A 27,238-nucleotide genomic window follows, 5' to 3' on the forward strand; every position below is an offset into this window, starting at 1 on the left:
TAGTCCTGTGGAACGGCTTGCCATGCCATTTCCACCTGGCGCCTCAGTTGGACCAGCGATCATGCTGGACGTGCAGACCGCGTGAGACGACGCTTCATCCAGTCCCAAACATGCTCAATGGGGGACAGATCCGGAGATCTTGCTGGCCAGGGTAGTTGACTTACACCTTCTAGAGCACGTTGGGTGGCACAGGATACATGCGGACGTGCATTGTCCTGTTGGAACAGCAAGTTCCCTTGCCGGTCTAGGAATGGTAGAACGATGGGTTCGATGACGGTTTGGATGTACCGTGCACTATTCAGTGTCCCCTCGACGATCACCAGTGGTGTACGGCCAGTGTAGGAGATCGCTCCCCACACCATGATGCCAGGTGTTGGCCCTGTGTGCCTCGGTCGCATGCAGTCCTGATTGTGGCGCTCACCTGCACGGCGCCAAACATGCATACGACCATCATTGGCACCAAGGCAGAAGCGACTCTCATCGCTGAAGACGACACGTCTCCATTCGTCCCTCCATTCACGCCTGTCGCGACACCACTGGAGGCGGGCTGCACGATGTTGGGGCGTGAGCGGAAGACGGCCTAACAGTGTGCGGGACCGTAGCCCAGCTTCATGGAGACGGTTGCGAATGGTCCTCGCCGATACCCCAGGAGCAACAGTGTCCCTAATTTGCTGGGAAGTGGCGGTGCGGTACCCTACGGCACTGCGTAGGATCCTACGGTCTTGGCGTGCATCCGTGCATCGCTGCGGTCCGGTCCCAGGTCAACGGGCACGTGCACCTTCCGCCGACCACTGGCGACAACATCGATGTACTGTGGAGACCTCACGCCCCACGTGTTGAGCAATTCGGCGGTACGTCCACCCGGCCTCCCGCATGCCCACTATACGCCCTCGCTCAAAGTCCGTCAACTGCACATACGGTTCACGTCCACGCTGTCGCGGCATGCTACCAGTGTTAAAGACTGCGATGGAGCTCCGTATGCCACGGCAAACTGGCTGACACTGACGGCGGCGGTGCACAAATGCTGCGCAGCTAGTGCCATTCGACGGCCAACACCGTGGTTCCTGGTGTGTCCGCTGTGCCGTGCGTGTGATCATTGCTTATACAGCCCTCTCGCAGTGTCCGGAGCGAATATGGTGGGTCTGACACACCGGTGTCAATGTGTTCTTTTTTCCATTTCCAGGAGTGTATACATATCCCCAATTAACAGTTCTTAAACTAGATACCGGGTTGAGCAACCTCACACTTTTACTTAATGGTTTCTGAACTGTACACCCTGTTAGGTTTTGTAAGTTAATCAGTTGTGCATCATGGTCTGACAATCCATTTACCACAGGGAAAGCATGTGTTTGTTTTACATCCTCTTTCTGTACAAATACATTATCTATTACAGTGCTACTGTCTTGAGCTATATGTGTAGGGAAATTGACCACTGATTCTATGTTATATGTTGTTAATAACACTTCAAGTTCACTTTTATTATCAGAATTACTTACAAAGTTTACACTGAAATCACCACAGATTAATAACTTCTTCTTTTTGTCTGACAGAAAGCATAATAGGGAGTCAAACATTTTTATGAATAGCTCCTAGTCTCCCGATGGAGACATGTACACTGTTGTTAATATCAATACTACATTGTCTATCTGAAGTTCACATGCACAAACCTCAAAGTGCTGATCAACACAAAATTTGCTTACTGCTACAGTTTTGTATTTATGCCCTTGGTTTATGAAAATGCCAACTCCTCCTTTACCCATCGTAGATTTACAAGTGTAAGGTGCTAAATTATACCCATTTATACTGACACTATCCATCCACACAGTTACATGGTGTTCAGACAGACAGAGTAGATCAATCTCATTTTTATTTTTGAGATCATCTAAACACACTAATATCTCATCTACTTTATTTTTTATTCCCCTGACATTTTAATGAAGTAAGTTAATACTGCCCTTAGCTTTGCCCCTTTTTACTGTACATGAAGTTTCTTTTATTCTATTTATCTTCATTGTTGTCTGTCTGGACTTTGGCTTTAACCTAAAAAACCTGTCTGCCTGGACCCATTAACCACTGGGATCACCCCTTGTGTGACTGTGGCCCCCCTTACAGTTTCTGCTAAAAGAGAAGCTAATTTATTTTTCCCCTTCCTATTCAGGTGCAGGCCATGTGTAGTGTATCTCCACTTACCAATAACATTAACTGGAACAACATTTATGAAGATTTTGCCAGTGTCTGGAGCATCCTGTACAGCTCAGTGTTAACATGCCTTACAGCAGTGTTTACCCAGGGCTAATCATGGTGCTGAAAGACCTCCACAAACCCCACCTTTGTGTGCCCAGTTTCTGCTCCTATTTAATCCAGATCACTCGTAAGACTGTATCTTGGATTCATAACCAGGCTGTTCCCTGCTCCCCCAACCATAATTACCTGATCTTCCTTCTCAAAGTCCCTGCATAGCTGACCTAAGTTTTCTGTCACCTGGCTAAGGCTAGCACTTGGTTTCACAAAACTTGTGATCTGATACCCTGCACCTAACTTCTCCTGAAGCTGCTGACCCACACCCCTCCCGTGACTGCTGCCTGTAAGCAGAATTCTTCTTTTCCTATTCTGGTTTGATCCTGACGGTCTTTTTTCTTTAATCTAATATTATATTCTATTTGGTCCAATAAATCATACATGTACAGTACAGCACATAATATATTGGTGAAGTCAGTAGTTTTGATTGTACTAATTTTTATTAAGGTAATTCCAATTGAATATCTTTTAGATATACATGTTATCAGTAAACTGCAACATTTACAGGTTTTCTGTTTTACGAATAACATTCTTGAGAAGGTTTTATTTATATCAGTTTTAAATAGATATTTATAGTCAAATCATTGATGTATAAGCTTTAATACTGGTTATCATACTGTCTCATATACACTTGTCACAAAGTTAATTACAAGTGATTTACTGATTGTATGCTGCCTGGCAAAAATTGATTCTAGAAGGGGAGGAGGAAACAAAATGAAGCTTCATGAGTTCAGATGGTATGTGATGTTATTTCTGTGATTACAAAATCAAGGCAAATTTTCAAATAACTTAGCAGTGTGAGCTCTCTTATTGATATGGTGTTGTACCCCCTAGAGGAATGCACTGACTGGGTTGAGAAGGGTGTCATAAAGTCATTTTATCCTTTTCTGAGAGAAGCTCGCCCACAACTGTTGTAAATGCTCCTTGATATTCTGGATACTGGCACTGGGACAAAGTTGATGTACAAGCTAGTCCCATTCATGTTCTGCAGGGGACAAATCTTGGGATCTTACTGGCACTGGGACAAAGTTGATGTCCAAGCTAGTCCCATTCATGTTCTGCTGGGGACAAATCTTGGGATCTTACTGGACACAGGAATACCTGAAAATCTCACAGACAGTTCATAGAGACACATGATGTGTGTAGATGAGCATTATCCTTTGAAATGTGGTACCACAATACTGTCTCATGAGAGTTAACACATGAGGATGCAGGATGTCCATGACATATCATTGTGCTTCAATCACTACCAGTCATACGTAATAGCTGCCCATGCCATGATGCTAGAAATAACATTACTATGCTTCACAAAAACATTTCAAGAAGGGATACTTGCCCCAGATGGTCACCATATTCACCAATGATGGTCATCCAGGTTAGTACAGGAACATGGTTCATTGCTGAACACGATGTGACACCATTCATCGACAGTCTACACTTCCTAATCACAGCAGCACTCTCAACGTAGCCTTTGCTGCAATGGTAATTCCCTAGTCCAGATGCTGCAGCTCTCCAAAAAATGAAGTGGAGTGACACATTATGTTGCAGGGAGTCCATTACTGGTTCTTAGATGGAAGGTGCAGATGCAAAGCGTTTCATGAAAAGCTTGGCATACAATACTGCGATCTTCCTTGTGGTGCTTATACGTGGTTGACTGAAATATTGATATTGAGAATGACTGCCTTCACATTCCCTTGCAGACCAACATTGGGCCACTGTTACATCCAAATGTCACACAAATCTGAATATTGTTCAATTTGACCAGATGGTGCAATATAAAGCCAGAATGAGGAACCTTCCAAACTCTATCAGTTGCTGACAATGCTGTCTTGCATGGGTATGTGGCATCCTCATGTCCTTCATAGCTATCACTCAAAATATAACATTGGCCATTTTACCTGTGACAGAGGAATGCAATTCTAATTCTTTACATACCCACTGACGGTGTGTATATGTTAGAAGTTACACCGACATTGACTACCTCTTCTGGATGCTTCACTTTTTTGTGAGGTAGTATGCACTGACACAAAAAAAAGAAAACACTCCATCACCAAGAAGAAGTTGTGTGAGGTAAATGAAAGTTGGTAGGCAAATTTCTATATCTGAAAGATGACATCTACTCAAGGTGCTAGTAGAGCCACTGTGAAGATGTAAATGAGGTTTGATTTACATACACACTGTAATTCTCATGTGCATTAGTTTAATTTGAGATTGGACATAGTGAGTTGATGTTAATCGAGAATACTTTTAAGAGGAGTATACTGTTATCAACATCTCACTGAGTGTGAACAGAGTCATGTAATAGGGCTATGAGAAGTTGAATGTTCCTTCTATGAAATTGCAGAGAGACTTGGCAGGAATGTAGCCAATATGCATGATTGCTGGCAGAGGTGGTCATTGGAAAGTACAATTGTAAGAAGACCGGACTCTGGCTGGCCACATTGCACTACTGAGAGGGAAGACTGTCACATTCATCATATTGCTGTTGTGCATTATACTGCATCTGCAGCAGCAATTTGAGCACCAGTTGGCACATGAACTGTTCCAGATTGTTTACTTCGAGGTCAGCTTTGAGCCAGGCACCTTGTAGCATGCATTACACTGACACCAAACCACTGCCGTTTGTGACTTCAGCAGTGTCAAGTGAGAGTTCATAGGAGGGTGGAGTGGAGACCTGTTGTATTTTCTAATGAAAGCCCATTCTGCCTCAGTGCTAGTGATGGCCATGTATTGGTTAGAAGGAGGCTAGCTGAACACCTCCAAGCAACCTGTCTGTGACCTAGACACATTGGACTTACACCTGGAGTTATGGTCTGGGATACAGTTTTGTACAACAGCAGGAGCACTCTCACGGTTATTCCACACATCCTGACTGCAAATTTATATACCAGTCTGGTAATCTGATATGTTATGCTGCCATTCATGAACAACATTCCAGAGGGTTTTCCCCAACAGGATAACACTCACCCACATACCAGTGTTGTAACTCAATATGCTATATAGAGTGCTGGCATGTTGCCTTGGCCTGCTTGATCACCAAATCTGGCCCCAAATAAAACATGTATGAGACATCACTGGATGAAATCTCCAGCATCATTCAGGACTAGCATTTACCGCCTGTGTACTGAACAACCGAGTGTACCATGTATGGAACTCCATCCCACAAATTGATATCTGGCACCTGTATGACACAATGCATGCACATTTGCATGCTTGTATTCAACATTCTGGTGGTTTCACTGGCTAATGATGTGCTAGCATTTCAGATTTGCAATGACTTTACTCATGCTTACATTATCTTGTGAACTTGCAACGTTAATCACTTAAATATGTTACCTAGACAAGTGTGTTCCAGAAATCACATTACACTACATTAATTATTTCTTTGTGCTGGGGTTTTATCTGTCAGTGTATATATGTTGATTACACTGTTGATTCAAGGATTCTGGAGAAATTCTTTCAGATTACAAAAGTAGTGCTTCAGTAAATATCCTTTCAAGGCTGCTTCATATTTTATTAGGTCAATCATTATTTTGATTTCTTTTGCCAGCTCATTGTAGATAATTTTGGCATCATGTAATGCTTTTTTTTTTTTTTTTTTTTTTTCAAAGACACATTTTTACTTGGTGCATGTGAGATTTAGTTTTTGATCTTGTGTTATGATAACATATCTTTCACACAGAAGAAGAAGAATTCTCATCCTTTTAAAGAGCACTGTGCAGGGTTTGATATTTTTGATTACTGTTATGATTCTTACTATCTTTTTTGGATCCTAAAGAGTTTTAGGCAGGATGATGAGTTATATGTAAATTGAAGGGGGTCACTGCTGTCAGCTTCAGCAGGACATTACACGGAATCTGCAGTGATGAGTGAAAATGATTACCAGACAGGGATTCGACCAGGGATATCCTGTTTATGAAGCAGGTGTGTTAAAGATTGTGCTAGCTGGGACACAGCATTATCGCAACAAGTTCGAAAGAACAGGCACCACACATTCCCATAATTGATACACCTAGTTGGGCAATGGAGCCAACTTCTTCAGTGCAGATGCAGAAATAGGTCTGACCTCCTGGGGGAATCTCAGAGTAGTGAACAGGAGAAGAATGGACAGGAACTATGGATAGGTGGTATTCGATGGGAATGTGGATTAGCTTTGAGGCATGCTGCTATAGTCCATGCAGTTGCAAAAATGCTGTGTCTGGATGGCCAGCGATTAATGCACCTGCCTAGGAAGCAGGAGATCTCTGGTTCAAATCCCAGCCCAGTACTCATTTTCACTCACCAACGCTGATTCTGCAAAATGTCCCACTGCAATTGTCAGCTGTGATCCACTTCAGTTTACACATAATTTTTCACAGCTGTGGATTCTGCATGGTGTCTGTTCTTTTGGACATGCCCAGACAGACACCACGCAGTCCTATAATTGATACATGTAGCTGGGCAATAGATCCACCTTCTTCAGTGCGGATGCACAAATATGTCTGACCTCCAGTGGGAATCTCAAAGTAGTGAACAGGAGTAAAATGGACAGGAACTGCAGATAGGTATCACTTGGTGGGAATCTTGATCAGCCATGAGGTGATCCGAGATAGTCTGCACAGTTACAATAACGCATACATACATACACATACATTAATCCTTGTTCCACAGATCATGAATATGACATTTTGTAATGATGTGGAACGTGTCACTTTAACATAAGTTTTCTCCCGTGAACGCAGGAGAGCTTCTGTAAAGTTTGGAAGGTAGGAGACAAGGAACTGGCAGAAGTAAAGCTGTGAGGACAGGGCGTGAGTTGTGCTTGGGTAGCTCAGTTGGTAGAGCACTTGCCCGCGAAAGGCAAAGGTCCCGAGTTCGAGTCTCGGTCTGGCTCACAGTTTTAATCTGCTAGCAAGTTTCAGCCTAGCTGTTGTAAAACTGCTGCTATTCAGTCTCACAGTATGTTGTGCAAGGAAAAAATGTAATTCATACTTTTAACTGATGAAATGAGCTCTAAATGTACAATATTCAATCAAATTTGTAATTGCTAACTGTATGGATTCAATTTGACATAAAAATCTAAATGACATACGTTCAATGGTTGTAAAATAAACAGCAAAAAAGGTTTTCTTTTGTATGATATATGTACTGCAAACGAAATTTATATGGGCAAATAAATAAATAAATTAAATAGCACATTGTACTTAATCCTTTAAATACACTTTATGCCATCTTAGGTTGTCTTGGAACTAGATCCACAAAAATTTTGTACTGGATATACTTTTAATGTCTGTGCCTCTCAACTGAATGTTTACATGCTCTTCACTATTTCTCTTGATGTTATGGAGATACAATGTTGCTGTTTTATTTTTATTTATTAGCTTCTTGGGTGTGAACAAGTTTACAATACTATGAAGTGTTCCTGATAGTGTTTTCTGAAATATTTCTGCCATTGTACCAACAATTAAGGTGCTTGTGTTGCCATCAAAACAAATAGATTGTAAAATGTTAGATCACTTACATAAATTAAAAATAGACTGGGCCCCAGAGCTAATCTTTTTGGAACACCATACTTACCCTCTTTGTAATTCAAATAGCAACTGGTTAATTTATTATTTCGATGAAACTGTATTTCTACTACTTCTTTGTGGCTAGTAAGATATGACCTCAGGCAGTCATTAGGAGCACTTGTGATGCTGTCACTATCACGTTTCTGCAGCAGTAGGTTATGGTCTATAATATCAAAGGCCTTGGACAGGTCAAGGCTTGTACCTGTGACTATTTCACCACTATCAAGTTTTTGGATTATTTTGTGAAGAAATTCGAATATTGCAGTTTCTTTCTAAACAGACACTACAATGGGCTGTGAATAAAATGTTTCATTTCTCTACAAAATCTAACGTTCGCTTTTGGATTTTTTTTCTCAAGTAAATAGGATTCAAACATTTCTCACAATTGACAAACACAAATAAAGACACTGGGATCTCCAAAAATTAGAAAATAAATTATAAATTATCAGTCAGTTCTTCTGAAGTTTACCTGACTACTACAGTTATTATTTCATAAAATTTGCTCTCAGTTTCAAAAGAACACTAAGAGACTCAAACATCACTCTCAGTGCCAGCTACAGAACCTTTCTTCAGCTCATAGCAAGGCATGCTATTTGATGACATGCTTAGTATCACAATATCTATGAAAGAAGATAGAAATATGTTCAAAATAGTATTCCTTAAAAAGTTCATTGTAAAATTTAACTAATATATCAACAATTGATGAGAAGCACTCATATTTGTGTTTCATCTTCACAACTATTGCTTCAGAAGTATATATCAAAGCTAAACACTCAGCAGTTTATTAAGTGTTCACATTCATTGTCGAAACAGTACAATGTTACTTATTATTACAATATTAAGAGAATTATTTGACTGCATTGGTGAAGCAAATTATTACCTCACTGCCTGTGCAGCTCCTTTTGATGAACTGTTTGTGACATTTTTGAGTGCTGAGATATCAGCCTCCAAATGTTTACCAGGTGAGTTGTCACCCTCATGTTCAACAATATTTTCAGGCAATTTAAGATTCCCTTTCGAAGTCTGGCCAGGCAACCTGAAATAATAATGAATGTTTAAATCTAGTTTAACAAAAGAAGCTGCTAAATGCCTCTTCTCATGTTCTTCATAAATCAAAAATGGTAGTTACCTGCACAATTAGATTTTAAAGCATAAATTATGTTGACATGAACTTATTCTTTAAAGTGTATAATATTTACATTATGTAAAATTGTTAGTTCTACCACCATAAAAGCAAACATGCCTCAATTTAAAAGCAATAACACACAAATGATGATATAATCAAGCAGGAATTTGGTAAATAGGGTGCTTGCATGGAATTAAAGGATTGTTTCCACAACTGCTAAATTATTCTGTTTATCTATAATAATAAGTTTGATACAATTATGTCAGTGACTAAAATTACTGAAGATAAAAACTGTAGATTTCTATAATCCATATTTCACTAACATTTGGGATAATCACAACTTGAAGATAAATGATTAGTTTTACAGAACTGTATGTAGACTCTGACTCTGATTATTCAGTATGATCAGCAGCTCCCATTTGCTGCAATCAAGGACTGTAAATATTGTGGCATGGAGTCAAAGGAAACCTGGATGTCTCCCCACATGGCTTGTATTTGCTGTAGGTTCTTGTTGACTAAGCTAGTAACCATCTGTATCACAGGTGTATTTGTTAGGTGACAACAAGGAAACCATACAGACTAAAGAAAGAGATTCAGCAATTATTCCTCATAAAATGCTTCCACATTCCTTGGTACATGTGTCTGGTCATTGTACTGCTGAAATATGGTACTGGGAGTTGCCTCAAGGAGGGACTGTACCATAGGCTCTAACATTTACCTAATGCAGAGACTACTTGCTATTCACATTGCCCTCTATACAGAGTGTTACAATATGATACTGACAAACTTTGAGGGCTTGTAGAAAGTGTCATGAGAAGCAAATTTTGGGCAACAGGTGGAACATCTCACTATAGACCAGTGTTGTATGTTATTCAGTGATCACAACTGGTTGCCACAATAACCAATGCAGAAGATGTCTCCTATGAATGCAATGCTCTAATTTCTTGGTGGATGATGGTTTCAGACACAGGTTTCCACCCACAATTTATTTTTCTCCTGGAATCCTTTAAAATCTCCAATGTTTACTGGTATATACAGGATGTAAGAGAAAGAAACAAATGGTGCAGAAATTACAGAGGTTAGCTTTTGCCTACAAAGCAGCTATCACTGTCTACTCTGCTGCGGTTTGCTGCAATCAGTTGCTTTCAATAAATAATGGCAGGGTTTTAAAGAAGTCAGTGCTTTTATTTAATTTTAAAGAAAGGAAATGTGAATACAAAGAAAAGAGGAGGAAACACAAGAGTATTCACTGTGGTAGACAACAGAAAACATATTGCAAGGAGGGGAGATAACTATTTATTCTGTTGTTACAAGAAATGAAATGAAATTAGAAAATGTGTTCAAAATGCCTGCCTCCAGCTTTGCTGCATGTCTGACATCTGCATACCTATGCCTGATGGCCTTACTCAAATACACTGGGTATGGTGTGAACATCTTCACATGTTGCATGTATCCTTGCAACTAAGTTTTCCTCTGGCTCCACTGAGGTTTCATACACCACATTCTTCAGATGACCCCATGAGAAAGCATTCAGCAGGTTGAGGTCAGCTGACCATGGTGGCCAAGTTACAGGGCCATCTCGACCAATCCAACAGTCTTCAAATGTATGTCAGATCTGAGCAGCTAGACTGAAGTGTGTGGATGCTCTATCATGCTGGAACCACATATGTTGCTAGACTGCGTGTATTCTTATGATTTTGATATTTGACACTAGCCTATCATAGAACTCAATGCAGTTCTTACACTTAATATACATATAACACAAATTCACATTAATTTGATTATATTTGTTATTATTATCATTCAGATATAGATTTTTCGGTAGTCGATGTTTAGCTTGGTACTTCTGAAGATTGCTCGATTGCACAATTGATAGTGTTGTTGACATACTTAATTTCCAATTATGATGTTATATGCATGTTTGGAAACTTCATTGCAGTGATAATTTCTTGAACCATACACTATATACCCTAGGTGTCTTAACTTATTTTTCTTCAAGAATTGTAATGACTTTGTAGTGGACTGTTAAGGCAGCCAGTCCACAGTGAAGTAGCCGAAAGGGCACGCGTACACACACGCCGACTGGCGCGAAGTCTGGAACAGGATTCGTAATGAATGTGATAAAGAAAAGAACGTAGCCACTAGAACACTTAACTTTTATCTCGTCCTTTGGTATACAGCATTCTTGATGATACAAGTGAGACTATCTTGAGATACATGCAATGGTACAAATGGCGCCTTGCTAGGTCGTAGCCATTAACTTAGCTGAAGGCTATTCTAACTGTCTCTCGGCAAATGAGAGAAAGGCTTCGTCAGTGTAGTCACTAGCAATGTCATCCGTACAACTGGGGCGAGTGCTAGTCAGTCTCTCAAGACCTGCCTTGTGGTGGCGCTCGGTCTGCGATCCTGACAGTGGCGACACGCGGGTCCGACATGTACTAATATGGACCGCGGCCGATTTAAGCTACCACCTAGCAAGTGTGGTGTCTGGCGGTGACACCACATTCCTCCCCCGCAAATTGGCGAACGGGCATGTGATAAGGCTTCCGCCCGCCGTGTTGACGTATGTGATGGGGTGGGGAGCCTAACAACAGGCGAGGCTGTGCCACCCGCACCCTGCCATTCGGTCCGAGGGGAGCTAGGAAACGCCTGAAAACCTAGTCCAGGGTGCACGTCAACATGCGGTGTATGCGCCCGTAATGAGACAGGAGGGGCCGAAGGGTCGACCTCCATTGCGTCGGGGTATCCGACGCGCGACGACATCTGGTCCGGAGCGGGCAAGAGTTCCATGGCGGAGGACAGCTGGTCACGGGAAGCAAGCGGCGGCGCGTGACCCAGGGAGGCGCTTGGCGGCTGCAGCGAAGCGTCCACTGTGGGCGGCGCCGGCGGCGGCTGCGGCGGCGGTGCGACGCCATGAGGCAAAATGGAAGGCATCGTCGGTAACACCTGGGGATGAGGCGAGCCAGTAGATGGGTCCCCAGGGCGCTGACTGGACGGCACCATCGCTGAAAGCAGATGGGGAGCGGCAGAACCCAGGCGACGACAGAGGCGCAGCTGATTAAGATGCCGACGCACCTCACCAGAGGCCCCCAAAACCAAATACATCGCGCGGCCGAGGCAGCGAAGAATGCGCCCTGCAAGCCAACGCCGTGAACCTCGATAGTTGCGATAGAAGACAACGTCGCCAGGAGCAAAAGCAGGAGTCTGCCGCTGCACAGGAAGCTGATGCTGCGGATGCAGCAAAGACATCAAGGTTTGATGAGGACGACCATGGAGCAACTCAGCTGGCGAGCGACCATCGCGGGGCTGAGAGCGATACGAGGACAAAAAGAGCAATAACGCGTCCTCCCGAGAATGCGACTCTTTCAACTTCAACATCTGTGACTTGAAAGTCCGGACCAATCGTTCAGCGGCACCGTTCGACTGAGGCGAAAACGGCGCGGATGTCAGATGTTGAATACCATTGGCCTTGCAGAATGACTGAAAGTCTGCGGACATGAATTGTGGGCCATTGTCTGAAACAATAGTCTGTGGAAGACCTTCAATGCAAAAAATAGCGGACAACGCTTGGATTGTGGCAGAAGACGTCGTGGAAGACATCCGGACAACAAAAGGAAAATTACTGAAAGAATCGACAACAACCAACCATCGAGTATTCCAGAAGGGACCAGCAAAATCGATATGTAAGCGTTGCCAAGGGGAAGTGGCTTTTGGCCACGCAAAGAATTTCCGCGGTGGTGCGGAGTGTTGTTCGGCACACGCCATGCAAGAAGAGCACATATTCGTAATAGCAGCATCGATTCCGAACCAAGTACAGTGCTGACGAGCAAGTTGTTTCGTGTGCACTATACCCCAATATCCTTGGTGAAGAAGCCGTAAGACAGAGGACTGTAACGAACGTGGTACCACGACCCTAGACTGATCATTATCAGAACGCAACAACAAAACACCACGTCGTACAAAAAGTCTCTCTTTATGAGCAAAAAATCGGCGAACCAGCGGATCCTCGATCCGCGACTGTGACAAGGGCCATTGCGTAGCAACTAAACGCAAAACAGTAGCAAGGACAGGGGCAGCAGCTGTGGCTGTAGCTACACGACGAAAATCAATCGGAAACGATTCGACCACGTCATCGGTTTCCGCATCAATGAACATGCAAGCAAGTTCGGAAGAATCAAGTGCTTTATCCTCAGCAACAGGCAAACGGGACAAGGCATCGGCGTTGCCGTGCTTAGCAGTGGACCGATACAAGATATCGTAGCGATGGGCGACCTCAACGCAATGCATGGGGAACATTGCGCGCTCGGAAAAATTTCGGTTGCACGTTTACTTGCAGTTCCAAATGTGCTTCATAGTTTTTAGTGCAACCAAGGCCTGGTGCAAAAATGTCTGCAAATTCGTCACATAGACTAGAAACACTGGCGGAAGGCACAGTCTGATTCACTGATAGGACCTGATTGACGATAGACAAGTTAAACAACTGAAATAAATCTAAATCAAACAAGTTCACTGCAGTAGAAGAACGAAGAACGTAAAATGACACAAGTTTTGTTTGTTCCTTGTATGTAGCAAGAAGAGTGCACAGTCCTAACACAGGGATAGCTTGTCCGGAATAACTCGTGAGCTGAACATTTGCGGCACGCAACGGAGGTGCGCCCAGTTGTTGGTACGTGGCGTGATTGAGCAATGAAACTGCAGCTCCGGTATCGAGCTGGAACAGTATCACTTGTCAGGCAAAGTCCAAATCTACAAAAAGTTTATTGTCCTGCTGATGACAAGAGCGACTGTTTTGTGCAACTTGAACAGACACTGGAACAGAATCATGCGCGACGTGACGGGAGTTGCGTCGACGGCAACGCACACTTTTTGTGGGACGAACACAGGCACTGTTAGCGAGAGGAACACTGGGCGGAGTGGCACTAACTACATGAATGTCCATGGGCGAAGGTGTCCTTGGTTCGATTCCGGTGCGAAGCAAAGGGCCTGGAATGGTTGTGATTGTCTGATCTGAGCTTTTTCTGGCAAACACTTTGAACATGCCCTTTCTTATTACAGAAAAAGCAAATAGCTTAGCGTGACGGGCAATTCTCACGCGAATGTCCAGTTGCACACCGCGGGCATGATTTCACTGCATTTGCTTGCTTGTGCGGGACACGTGGCTGCGCGGACGTGCGCGAGGGCAGGTTAGCGTTCCGTGCAGTGGGCCCGGCGGGCCGGTTAATGTGACACACGGCTGGCGAAGTTGCAAATGATTCCTGAGCAAAGTCAAGTGTGTCTTGCCTATCTAATATGTCTATCACTTGTTGAAGGGAGGGATTGACGAGTTTCAAAATCTGTTCCCGTATGCGAACATCAGAAACGTTGTGTGCTATTGCATCACGCACCATTGTATCTGAATAAGGGAGTCCACAGTCACATTCAAATGCACAATCCCTAGTAAGTCCTTGCAAAGTTGCAACCCACTCCCGATTTGTCTGACCGGCTGTACGTTTTGTACGAAAGAACGTATACCTTTTTGCAACGACATTGACTGTTTCTTTGAAATAGGCATCTAATGCAGACAAAATTTCTTCATATGACAGAGTTGCTACGTCGCGCCGGGGAAACAATTTCACTATCACACGGTAGGTGGACACACCTACACACGAAAGCAAAAACGGCTGCCGCTCATTACCTTGAATTCTGTAGGCGGCGAGATGAAATCCAAATTGACAGGACCATTCTGTCCATGTCTCGTTGGCCGCCTCGTAGGGCCTAAATTGAGGTGCAACAGCATGGTGTGGCTGTGGTAGCGATGAAGCGGTGGCGGCCGCATCGTTTTGCAGCGCACGTTGACCCTGGACGAGCTGTCCAAGGGCATCCAATAAGGCCTGCGTCTGCTGATTCTGCAAGCGATAAAAGTCGGACAGTACATCTGGAGAATGTGGCGAAGCCATGACACAAGTAAATGTAAGCAATGAGAAAGAACAAGATCCTGATTAATCCGCGTCGCCAATGTAGTGGACTGTTAAGGCAGCCAGTCCACAGTGAAGTAGCCGAAAGGTCACGCGTACACACACGCCGACTGGCGCGAAGTCTGGAACAGGATTCGTAATGAATGTGATAAAGAAAAGAACGTAGCCACTAGAACACTTAACTTTTATCTCGTCCTTTGGTATACAGCATTCTTGATGATACAAGTGAGACTATCTTGAGATACATGCAATGGTACAAATGGCACCTTGCTAGGTCGTAGCCATTAACTTAGCTGAAGGCTATTCTAACTGTCTCTCGGCAAATGAGAGAAAGGCTTCGTCAGTGTAGTCGCTAGCAATGTCGTCCGTACAACTGGGGCAAGTGCTAGTCAGTCTCTCAAGACCTGCCTTGTGGTGGCGCTCGGTCTGCGATCCTGACAGTGACGACACGCGGGTCCGACATGTACTAATATGGACCGCGGCCGATTTAAGCTACCACCTAGCAAGTGTGGTGTCTGGCGGTGACACCACAGACTTCACCAGTGAAAAAGAAACACTACAACTTACAGAAACAGGAAGATACTTTCACATGGGTTATACCTGGTTAAACTTCCAATAAACATGCTTTTTGTAAATTGTGCATAAAAGAATTCAGCATTTTGCATGATGGGCAGTCTGATCTCAAGCAACATGCCCAGTACAAAGGACACCAGTTAAAGGAGAAAACAAGTAGTAAAACCAAGAAAGTATCTATATATTTTGTGAACAGTAATAAATCTGAAGCCAATGTTGGCACAGCCTGTGAATTAGAACATTTTTATCACACAGTCAAACATGAGTTACGGAAGTTTGAATTGCAGCAGTAAATTTATGTCATGTATATCTGCAGATTCAGAAGCAGCTGTAAAACTTTCCTGTGGAAATACGAAGGCAGAACTGTTAGTGAAAAACACATTAGCACCTGATTTTGTTAATATTCTAAAATCTCCTGAAAGTAGTAACTATTTCTCAGTAGCACAAATGCTTCCAATGGAGGCAACAAAAAGATGTTCCCAATTTGTACAAGATACTTTGAATCATTTGTAAGCTTACAGAACAAACTGTTGACATTGAGTGAATAGCCTGATGAATCTTCAAATGCAGTGGCAAAGTTAATTGTTGGTAGTTTGGGAACCAGTCATTAAATATTAAGAATTTAACAGCATGTAGTGCTGGTAATGCTAATGTAGGTTTTTGCAGGAAACAATCTGTTTATCAATCGATACTTTCCAAGAAACACAACCTGCAGAAAGATAGTTGTTCAAACCACATTGTTCATAATGTAATGAAGCATGCCACAGAAGACCTGGAAATGGATGTAGAGGGCCTTGTTTTGAAGATATGTAATCATGTCTCTGTGTCAGCTAAAAGGTGTGAGAAACTGAAATCATTTTTGAATTTATGGATTTTGAGTGGTCTGAGAGAGTAAGGCATGTGCCCACAAGATGACTCTCCTTAACTTCTGTCATTAAGAAATTGATTGAGTATTGGCCAGCTCTAAATAGTATTGATGCCTGTCAGAACATTTTGTATTAGTATTTTTAGCTGAAGACACAGAGAAAGGAATTATTCCTGAGATATATTTCCATTCTCAGTCAAATATACAGATCAAATGCAATTAGTATCAAAATGCCTGAAAAAAAGGGAGCTAAGTGTTATTGAATCACATAACTCTCTGTGCATGATCTATAAGAAGATCACACAAAGAAAGAGTGATAAATTCTATGGGAGTGAAACCAAGAAATTAATGAGAAGGATTTCTTCAACATCTATTAATAAGATTTTGTGTCAATCTGATTGTTTCTATGACACATTGTTGCAATAGCTTGAAACCTATTATGACCTCTCAGCTAATAATAAGTATTCAAAGTTGAAACCTCTTTCTTTGAATGGAGGAATACAATATTGTGACTTTGAACTTGCAATGGAAATACTCATTCTACAAGTTCAAGTCAAGCTGGATCAGCTACATGAAGAATTTTGTGAGATGAAAGATAACATTACTGACTATATCACTAAGGATGGTGATGTTGCATATAAGTGGGTGAAATTCCTCACACTAGTGCTTCAACAAAAAGTGACAAAAACCTCTCAGCTCATATGCATTATCTAAGCATACTAGGTTTAAGTACATTTGTGTAATGAGTGTTTTGGATGATGAAGAACAAGTGGACAGTTGTTCACCAGAACTCATAAAATCAGAGCTTCAAATTTGAATAAATTTTGATATGTCTCACAAAGACTTGTTTGACCTACTACAGAATGAAAGTAAATTCCTAGATAAAATTAAATCAGATACAAAATACCACAATGTTATGAAGCAATAGGGTTTAAGATGTAAATTAGAGTGATTTTTTATCAAAACTGGTACTCAATAAAAATACGAGTGCGTGATTGATTAAAAAATATTTTCATGAAAAATCTTCCTTTCTTTGTGATGAAAGTGGCAACCCTAATGTCAATGGAGTGAATGTGACATCTCCAGTTATTCCAGCAGCACTTCTCCAATGAAAACTGCATAGCTATTGCCTATGTGTCAGAGATTAAGTGTGTAGGGGTCAGTCAATTTTAAACCACCTACTTCATCCAGATGCTGATGAATATATGCAAAAATAGAGTGTTTTGGCTAATGCAGATTTTGATTTCTTTGCCCAAAGACACATAATGATGCATGCCCACTTCCTCTTGCATCACCATATACAAAATGAATACCACACTGGACAGACCTAGTGAAGTTCTCTATGATGCAGCACAACTGCATTGGGAATGAGCACTGTGTTTCTACCACCTACATTTGTCTTTCCTCTCTGCTGCCACTGCTGTTAGGGAGTCTCTACAGTGTTATTGTGACAGGCGTGGACATGTTCAATGCCATCTAATGTTCAGAATGTTGTCAGATCTATTGCAAGATGTTTCATCTGCTGTCTCTCAGTGTACAACATCACATTTTCTGTCAAATGGGTGTCCTAGTGGTAGGTAGGTGCCAGAACTATAACTTTCATGTTATTATCAGCACTGGATGAAGTTTCCAGACATGGCTTCCTATTCTCAATTTGTTCCTCAAGATGCCTTTTACAACCCCATGGAGTTTGTTGATACTGTTTTGTAACATGCCGTACGTAGGAGTGTCTACATCTCATGTTTTATACAGTGATGTCCCAACCATCACACTTGGCATTTATGCATTGTCATTCAGCAGTTCAAGCTGTCAGAGTGTGGTCACCATAGCAGCATCTAACACACATGAAGTCAGACTGTAGGACAGATTGCATCCCGTAACACCTGCATTTTGCCATTCAACCCACCAGTGATGATGTACACATGCCCACTGCAGTTTGAACCATTTGTAACATCTGGAGAAGCAAAGCAAGTTCAATGGCACATTTACCAGTTGTCTAGCCTGTAGCAGACAGCAATGGAACCTCAATACAGATAGAACCACAAGTTCACAATCTTGTTTGTATGCAGGTCCAAAGTCTTGATACACTTTTTGAAAGGCAACATTGTCCACTGTAGGCTGTAAAATTTTTCTACTATTGGCCAATTTCAACCATGAAGTCATTATCAAGCATATACATAGGATATGTGCCATGTAATTTAATCTATCAGTCCACATGTGGAACCACACATTAACATTAGCATGGTCTATATCAAACAGGAATGGAAAGATTGTTCAGCATGTGGAAGAACAACATACAATACAGTTTAGAGACGAACTTGACATCCATTCACTGAAGAACCACATTTTAACATAGGTAAACCCTATCTTATACACTCATTACATCCATAAGCAGACTGCTTACAGATGTAATGAGTGTATATGCTGACTGCTTATGAATGTAATAGGTGTGTAAGCTAAGGTTAATATGTGATAAAATGTGTTTTTTTCAGTGAATGAATGACAAATTCATCCCTAAGCTGTAATGTACATGGTTATTCCACATATTTTACAATCTTTCTGTTCATATTCAACATAGATTGTGTCAATGTTGGTGTGTGGTTTCGCATCTATACTGACAGATTAATTTACATTAATCTCCTTAGGCCTGTTGCACAGACATACTACATATATGCTTGATAATGACTTCACAGTCAAAATTGGCCAATAGCAGCAAATACATGAAAAATTGTACAGCCTACAATGGACAATGTTTCTTTTGAAGAAGAACCACAAGTGCTGGAGTGTATCTTGCCAATACCATGGATTAATCTGTATGTTCTGTTGCTGTCAACTGAACAAGATAGTGGTCATCCCATGCTATGATAAAATTGCATTTCCAAGTACCTGTTCTTTGTTAGCTATGACCCTCTGCTAGTAATTGGTTCCACACAAGCATCACTGTCATAGGAGCAGGTCCTGTACAATCCAAAATTTCATGACATTTACTAGAGCAAAATCAATCTATCCTGCTGAGATGCTGACAAGAAATACTGATACTTTCTTTCAAGTTTCCACTTCATTTGACAGCACTTCACTACCTGAGTTTGGTATAAAGCTGACTTTGTTTATAATAGATGATATTGTGTGACTAATGGCATATCTCTGTGCTCTTAATCATTCTGCTATACTGTCATACACATTCTCTAAGGTTGGATGGATTTAGGTCAGTCTTTCTAGGTGTTGCAGTTTTCAGAGATGTTAGTGTACCAAGGTCCTGAAAGCTATAAGGAAATGATAAAATTTTGACACATGAGTCTTACTATTGAAGGCTAATAGGTAGGCACAACCAAAAGAAAGACTGTCAGAAAGTGAGCTTTCAGTCAACAAGGCCTTTGTCAGAAATGGAGAACATATACATGCACACACTCATGCAGTCCCTAAGTCTGTCCCCAATGGCCAGAGACTGTGGTCATGTGTGTGTGAGTTGCATTTTGTGTGAGTGTGTGTGTATGTTATTTGATTCTGACAAAGGCTCCTTTGTGTGAAAGCTCACTTTCTGACAGTCTTCCTTTTTGTTGTGCCTATCTTTCTTTTTGTTGTGCCTATCTGTGACTCAGCATCTCTGCTATATGGTGAGTAGCAACTATCCTTTTCATACTATTGTTAATATAGCACAGACATTTACAATAATAAAAAATCTTCAGTATCTTTGTCCTTGTTAATCAAGCTATTTCGGCTATATGTGAGAGACAAGTATTTTTAGTTACTTGAATTATGAAACATCCTATCAACATTGTATATGGTGTGAGAATACGATTCAATTTAAAACATGTTTCTGAAAACAAAGAAATATTTATTATTAATTTTAATAGTCTACATCACAATAAAGTGCAATAGAAACTAGATAACCAGGTTTGGCTGACCAACAACCATCTTCAATTCTAGGAAACAAACAGGAAACAGCCTTTCAGTGTGGTAACAACAAAGAAAAACCTCCAAAAGATTTTTAAAACATTATATTTTAAGAAACATTGTAATATAAAATAAAATAATGTACCATACTTTCACTGTAATTGGTACCTTAGATGCCAAACAGTGTTAGCCAGTACAAAATTAATACTATGTTACCAGAGCATGTCTGGTAGTGTACAGAAATGGAATACGACAGATTGCCGCATGTGTTTGCCCACAACCATCATGATTTGCCAGTTACAGTCAACATGTTGTGCACAAGCATGTACATTTACAAATTTAAGAACCAAACAGAAAGAACTATCATTATGAAAACACTTTAAAAGTAATGGACCTAATTAAAAAATTGTACGAAAAATACTTAAAAGCTGTGTCAAGACTATATTGGAACAGGCATGAGTTTCAGCTCATATGGCAGCCACCTAAAATATATAAAAGGCAAGAGCGTATCACAGGGTAATACCAAGAAATATGATAATTATATCTTAAATAAATGAAAAGAAATAAAGGCAGTGCTTCATATAATATTGGAATTGGTATCAATTGCCAGAGGTCATACACCATACCTGCTCAACAACATCCTTCAAGAATGCTTAGCAGAGCTGATGTCATAACATGAGTGCAGCAGACGGGGCAGACAGCAACTCTGCATTGGCAGTTTTCCATCTAGAACACATCCAAAAATTGGATTTTCCTACCCATTGGTACATTAATAACATTAAAAACACAATGCTTCCATTATTTAAAGCATTTAAAATCACTGGAGAAGACTGAAATTTTTACAAAAAACGAAGTGTCTCCCTACCTATCCTGAAAGAGCCACACAGGCTCATTCAGAACTATTGTTTTAATATTGCACAACACAGGTTCAGGCAGAACTGTTGTTTTAATATTGCAAGTGCATGTATGTTCTGCTATCCTACCAACATAGAGGCACTCACTCTGGTGAGTTCTTTAGAAAATATGGCCAGCCCTGAAGTGAATATAATGTTCTTCAGCTACTATAAGATGCAAAATTTAGCTGCCCTACACAGGTCAACGGTGTATAGATATAGTTAACTATACTATACTGTTGAAGTGAATTAATTTTACCAGATCTGGCTGTAACTACCAAATGAAGAAAAATCCTTGCACTAAAACATTTCTTCTGTATTGTCACCTTGTATACACACATTTTCTTCAAAGTCTGTTCTAATAAACAGTTCCAGAAATGAAAGAATGAAAATGAACACACACATATGTGGTGTTTGTCCTTTTGGACATGTCTGGAAGAACACACACCCCTTTGCTCCTGGAGGCAGTATGAATAAAGACACAAAGGAATTGATGACATTATTTGCCAGTGGGCATTGATTTAAGTCAATGGGGAAATTTGAAAATTTGTACTGGACTGGGGTTCGGACTCAGGTCTCCTGTTTACTAGGCAGATGTGCTGACCTTTGCATCATCCAGACACAGTGGTCATCACAACTGCATGGACTAAATAAAAATGCTTCCTGTGAGAGCCAAATTCACAACTTACCACACACTACTGATTTAGTGTCATTTTCCCATTATCCTCATTACTCATGGCATTTTGTCGATTTCCATAAGAATTTGAGTGTGGTATGCCTCTGTGTGTGGTGTGCATCTGTACTGAAGTGATCATATACCATCCTCACCTTAATTATATATGTGGTATCTGTTCTTTTGGACATGTCCAGAAGAACAGACACCACATACATAATTAAGGTGAGGATGGCCAATGATCACTTAAGTGTAGATGCACACAATGCTCAAACTCTTATGGGAATTGGAAAAATGTGGAAAGTAATGGGTATAATGGGCAAGGGACACTACATAAGCTGTGTGTGCATAAGCTGAGAATATGGGTCTGACAGGAGGTGTGCTAGAGTAGTCCATGCACTTGCAATGGTCACTGTGTCTGGATGGTGCAGTAGTCGGAATGTCTGCCTAGTAAGCATGACAAGCAGGTTCAAATATGGTTCAGCACAAATTTTCAGCTTTCCCCATTGATTTAAAGCAGTGACCACTGGTAGCTAATATAATTAATTTCTTTGTGTCTTGATTAATAATAGCGGCAGGATAAAAATGGTGTCTGACAGCCAATGATCACTTCAGTGCGGATGCACAACATTCTCGAACTGTTATGGGAATTGGCAAACCGCTGCAAGTAATGAGTATAATGGGCAAGGGCCACTACATCAGCAGTATGTGGATAAGATGAGAATTTGGGTCTCATGGGAGGTGTGCTAGAGTAATCTGTGCAACTATGAGGATTGGAGAACTGGGTTTGAATCCCTGATCTGGCATAAGATTTCAAATTTCCTCATTGGTTTAAATCAGTGTCCACTGGCAGCCAGTGCCTGTATTTCCTTTGTGTTTTGAAAATAAACATTGTTTTCAATGAGCCTTTCTCACTTACAACACTCTCCCTCTCTCTAGTAGCCAGATTAAGGTTTTTAAATCAGTCCTGGTATGGAAATAACTGCACTGTTCATCAGTTAATAAACGGTTTGTCAAAGACGTACGGAATTCAACAGTATCAAATGCTCACTCAAATACTTTGCAGATCACCTTTGGATTTCAATAATTTCTGGTTACAACTATCCAGTACACCATACAGAATTACACTGGTGAGCCATAATATTAGGACCACCTGCTTAATAGGTTGTTTGACCATCTTTGGAACGAAATACATCACTGATTCTGTGTACCACAGATCCAACAGTTTGTTGGTAGGTTTGTGTGGACATATGTGGCATTAGATGTCTGTGCACAGGTCATATAAATAATGTGCCACTGATTTGAATACGTGGTGATGGGATCCAATAGCAATCCAGATGGATTCCATAGGAATTTGGTCATCGAGATATCGGCATGAATTCACTATAATGCTCCCCAAACCAATGTATCATGTTCTGGCTCCGAGACAAGAACAATTATACTGCCGAAAGATGACATCATCATCAGGGAAGGCATCAAGCATGAAGGGGTGTAGATGGTTTGCAGCTGCCAGTGTGTGTTCAATTACTACCACAGGTCCCATGCAAGTGGAGGAGAATCTCTCCCATAGCATAATACTGCTCTCATTGCCTTTGTCTGTGGTGCACTGAACGTTTCAAGCCACTGTTTACCTCAATGATGGCATTTGTGGAGACGACCAATACCCCAGTGTAGCAAAAATTCACCCGAAGAGCTGACATGTTTCCAGTGATCAATGGTCAAAACCTGATGGTTCATACCAACTGCAACCATAATTGATGGTATTGTTGGGTCAACATGTGAACACACTGGGGTGGTCTGCTGTGGAGCTCCATGTTAAACAATGTATGATGAATGGTGTGCTCCAAAACTATTGCAGTACAGAAAGCCTCCAAAGCCCATGTTCTGTTAAGAGTAATGGATGTCCAACCATTTAGTGCCATGTGGTAGTTTCACTGTCCTTCTACCAGTTTCTGTAGATTCTCACAAAAATAGCACATGAACATGCAACCAGCTCCATTGTTTTCAATATACTCATTCATAGGCTCTGCATAATAATATTCTGCCCTTTGTCAAAGTTGCTTATCTCAGTGGATTTCCCCATTTGCAGCCTATATCTTAGCTAGTGTGGTCCTCTGTCTGTGTCTGCTCTGCTTACATACTTTTGTTATCACTTCACATGCCCAAAATGCCACCAGGTGGCATCCAACATTGTGGTGGGCATTGGTCATGATGTTTTGCTTATCAGTGTATACCTTAAATAATAAATGCACAAATCTCTCAAAAAATTCAAAATTTCCATTGCCATCACACATGAATGATCATGTACTTTTATGAAAAAATCAAATTCTCTGCTGAATCACTATTACTCCACATTAATGAAAATCCACAGAGCTCTGGGCTATAAGATATCTCATCACTAGAGCTGACCACAGACTCCCAACTCATGCATAAAATTCTTCTCACAGTACCACACTGTGCAAAATATCATTTATCTAATGCGCCGAATAACAAAGTAGTCAACCATAACAATAATGGAAATTCCTGGATGGAGCAATATATAAAATAATGGAAAGGCAACCACTCACATAGAGTTCATCAATGCATGGAGTCCAGTAACACATAACAGAAAACAGTATTCACACTAGTTTTCAACCACTAGCTCTTTTTCCAACAATAATTCACATATTGACACACACAGCCACGCAGACATCAAATGCACATTGGCCAAGGCAACACTAGTTATTGATTCTCAATTATTAAAAGCAGTTGCCTGTGTTGATGGAGTTGGGGAGGTCACAGGGAAGGGCTCAAGGAGGGGGTAGCCAAAAAGATGCAGGTCTTTGGACAGATGACTTGTGATAGGACAACAAGGCAAAAAAGTATGGAGGATAAAACAAGAGATGTATGAAGACTGGGGGGCTGAGGGCGAAAAGGAGGAGGAGTGAAAGAGGATAGAAAGGTGAAGATGAAGAGGGAGAAAGGGAGGGGACAGAGAAGGGAGAGGGGTCGAAAAGGGGGATAGGGGAGAGATGTGATGGAGAGGGAGAGTGGGAGAGAGAGGAAAATAGAGAATGCCCACATGGGGAGGGGAGAGAAAGAATGGTGGGGGAGGGCAGTGCATGATCTTGCTGAAGAAGTAGTGGTATGAATGGAAGAGAGAAGGAAAAAGCTAGGTGAGGCAGAGGGAACAGGTTAGTGAAGGTTAGGCCCGGGGATTGCAAGAGTGCAGGATGTGTTGGAGAGACAAATCCCATTTGCATAGTTCAGCACAAGTTTCTCTGAATTACATAGATGGGCATTGTCTCTTTAGTACATCCTGCACTCTTGCCATCCCCCTGGCCGAAACCTGCGCTCAACCTGTTCTTGTTGCCTCACCTTGCCATCACTTCTCTCTTCTGTCCATACCACCCCTTCTCCATCCAGATGATGCACTATCTTCTCCCACCACTTTTCCTCTTCCACCCTTCCCCATGTGGGTGGGCATTCTTCTTCCTCTCCCTCCTTCCAACCCTCCATCCATCCCTCACCGTCTCTCTCTCTCTCTCTCTCTCTCTCTCTCTCTCTCTCTCTCTCTCTCCCCCCTCACCTCCACTCATTTTTCAGTCTCTCTCCCTTCTCTGTTCCCTCCCGTTCTCTCTCTTCATCTTCACCTCTCTATCCTCTTTCACTCCTGCACATTTTTCCCACCTCAGTCCCTACAGTCTTCCTACATCTCTTGTTGGACCCTCTGTACTTTTTTCATTTTGTTGTGTGGCAGCAAAGCCATCTGTCCAAAGACCTGCATCCTTCACTGGCCCCTACCCACCACCATCAACTCAGGCAACAACTTTCAATAATCAAGTACCAATTATTAGTCTTGACTTGGCCATGGGAGTGTGCATTGGCTGTCTGTGTGGTAGTGTGTGTAAATACGTGTATCACTGCTGGAAAAAGAGCTAGTGCTCTAAAGCTAGTGTGAATTCTGTTTTCTGGTATATTTTTCTGTGCTCCATGTATAGATTCACTATAGGTCAGTGGTTCTTTCCCTCATTTTACATAAAGTAGTCAATCACTTTCATATTTTGATTCACTTAATATGGTACTCTCCCTCTTTGGATCACTTCACATTCAGATATCTCGCTTTACTTGAAATTACAAAATAACATGTCAGCAAAAAGCAAATATAAGCAGTTTAACTTCATCCTTCATCAACTGATGGATTGAAGTAAGTTTTACTTCTCAAAAATTCCAAAAACGGGCCGCTTTACAGCTATCATTGTCCCCCATGTGTGTTACTCACATCAAGGCTCGGCAATGTGATTTACATGCTCACACATACTTAGCTATTCACAGTTTCAGTTATTCATTTTTTTCATATGTGTCATATTCATTCTCTTATTTATTCAGATAATGAAGCAAATTAAACTAATATTGTCCAGTAACAGTCTGGAATTGAATTTATTGTGTAAATTTTTAATGTTTTCATCAAAATGTTGTTTACTCCACAATTTAAAAATGAAACAGTAGTTGACATTATTCAGTTTTTTCTACAAAAAAACATATCAACATGTCAGGAAGTTACTTCTCAAGAAAAGTCATAATTACAGTGTTTAAGCTGTCTGTAAAGAGGAACCGCTGAGTTGCAGACAGGAACAAAGAAAGACTGTTACACATTATAAGTTTCAGCCAAAGCCTTCATCAGCACAGAAAAGAAAACGCGCACAGATTCACACAAGCAAGCACACCTCATGCACGCTTTGCTGCTACCATGGGCAGCTCTGACCAGTTGGAGCTGTCAGTGGTACTGGTCAAGTATTAATGAGGTGTGCTTGCTTGTGTGAATCTTGTTAAAGTAAATAAATCATGTTAAGATTATTTATTTCCCACTAGCTAACAGTTTCATTACATACTTCAACACCAACGTATAAAAGACAGAGAAGAAAAAAATAATCTTAACAGGTTATGGGGCCAGACCACACATGAAAGGCCGTGAAGTGTTTGTTTTCATTCACCTGTGAATTTATAACAAATAATCTTAACAAATCAGAAATGTGTTTCCTCTCATCTGTTATGGTGGTGCTTGGTTCTGTGTTGTGAATTTCTTTGCTCCTAAGCATTTCTTTTGTTTTCCATGTTTTTACTGTTTGAAGTTTTCGAGTTGCTAGTAGTCGTCTTTGAGATATTAAAGGAAGATCAGTATTCATAAAAATGTTGTGTTCTTGCTATAAAATTATATCCTGTTCATCCAAAACAGGTTATGGTCCCATCTTTGAATGCTTCAGGCTCTGAGAATTATAGTATTTGTTCGTGAGACTATTTTTCCCTTTGTTAGGATTTTCATGAGACTGAAAAATTTTTGGAATGACAGACGCAGTGCTTCAGTTGAGTGATGATATTAGTCGTACAAACATTCACAAACTGTCAAGTGAAGATCAGTGGGAAACATGGAAAT

General features: G+C 41.2%; 1 protein-coding gene across 1 annotated transcript in view; it reads right to left on the reverse strand.

The window, feature by feature from the left end:
• LOC126248825 (uncharacterized) overlaps window positions 1-27,238 on the reverse strand; it is a 651,409-nt gene that overhangs the window by 31,838 nt on the left and 592,333 nt on the right. The window contains exon 12 of the mRNA XM_049950238.1: window positions 8,728-8,883. Within this exon, the coding sequence (XP_049806195.1) occupies window positions 8,728-8,883 (156 nt within the window). The remainder of the gene's footprint in view (window positions 1-8,727; window positions 8,884-27,238) is intronic.

Source organism: Schistocerca nitens, chromosome 3 (genome assembly GCF_023898315.1).
Source record: "Schistocerca nitens isolate TAMUIC-IGC-003100 chromosome 3, iqSchNite1.1, whole genome shotgun sequence".
Lineage (NCBI taxonomy): Eukaryota > Metazoa > Arthropoda > Insecta > Orthoptera > Acrididae > Schistocerca > Schistocerca nitens.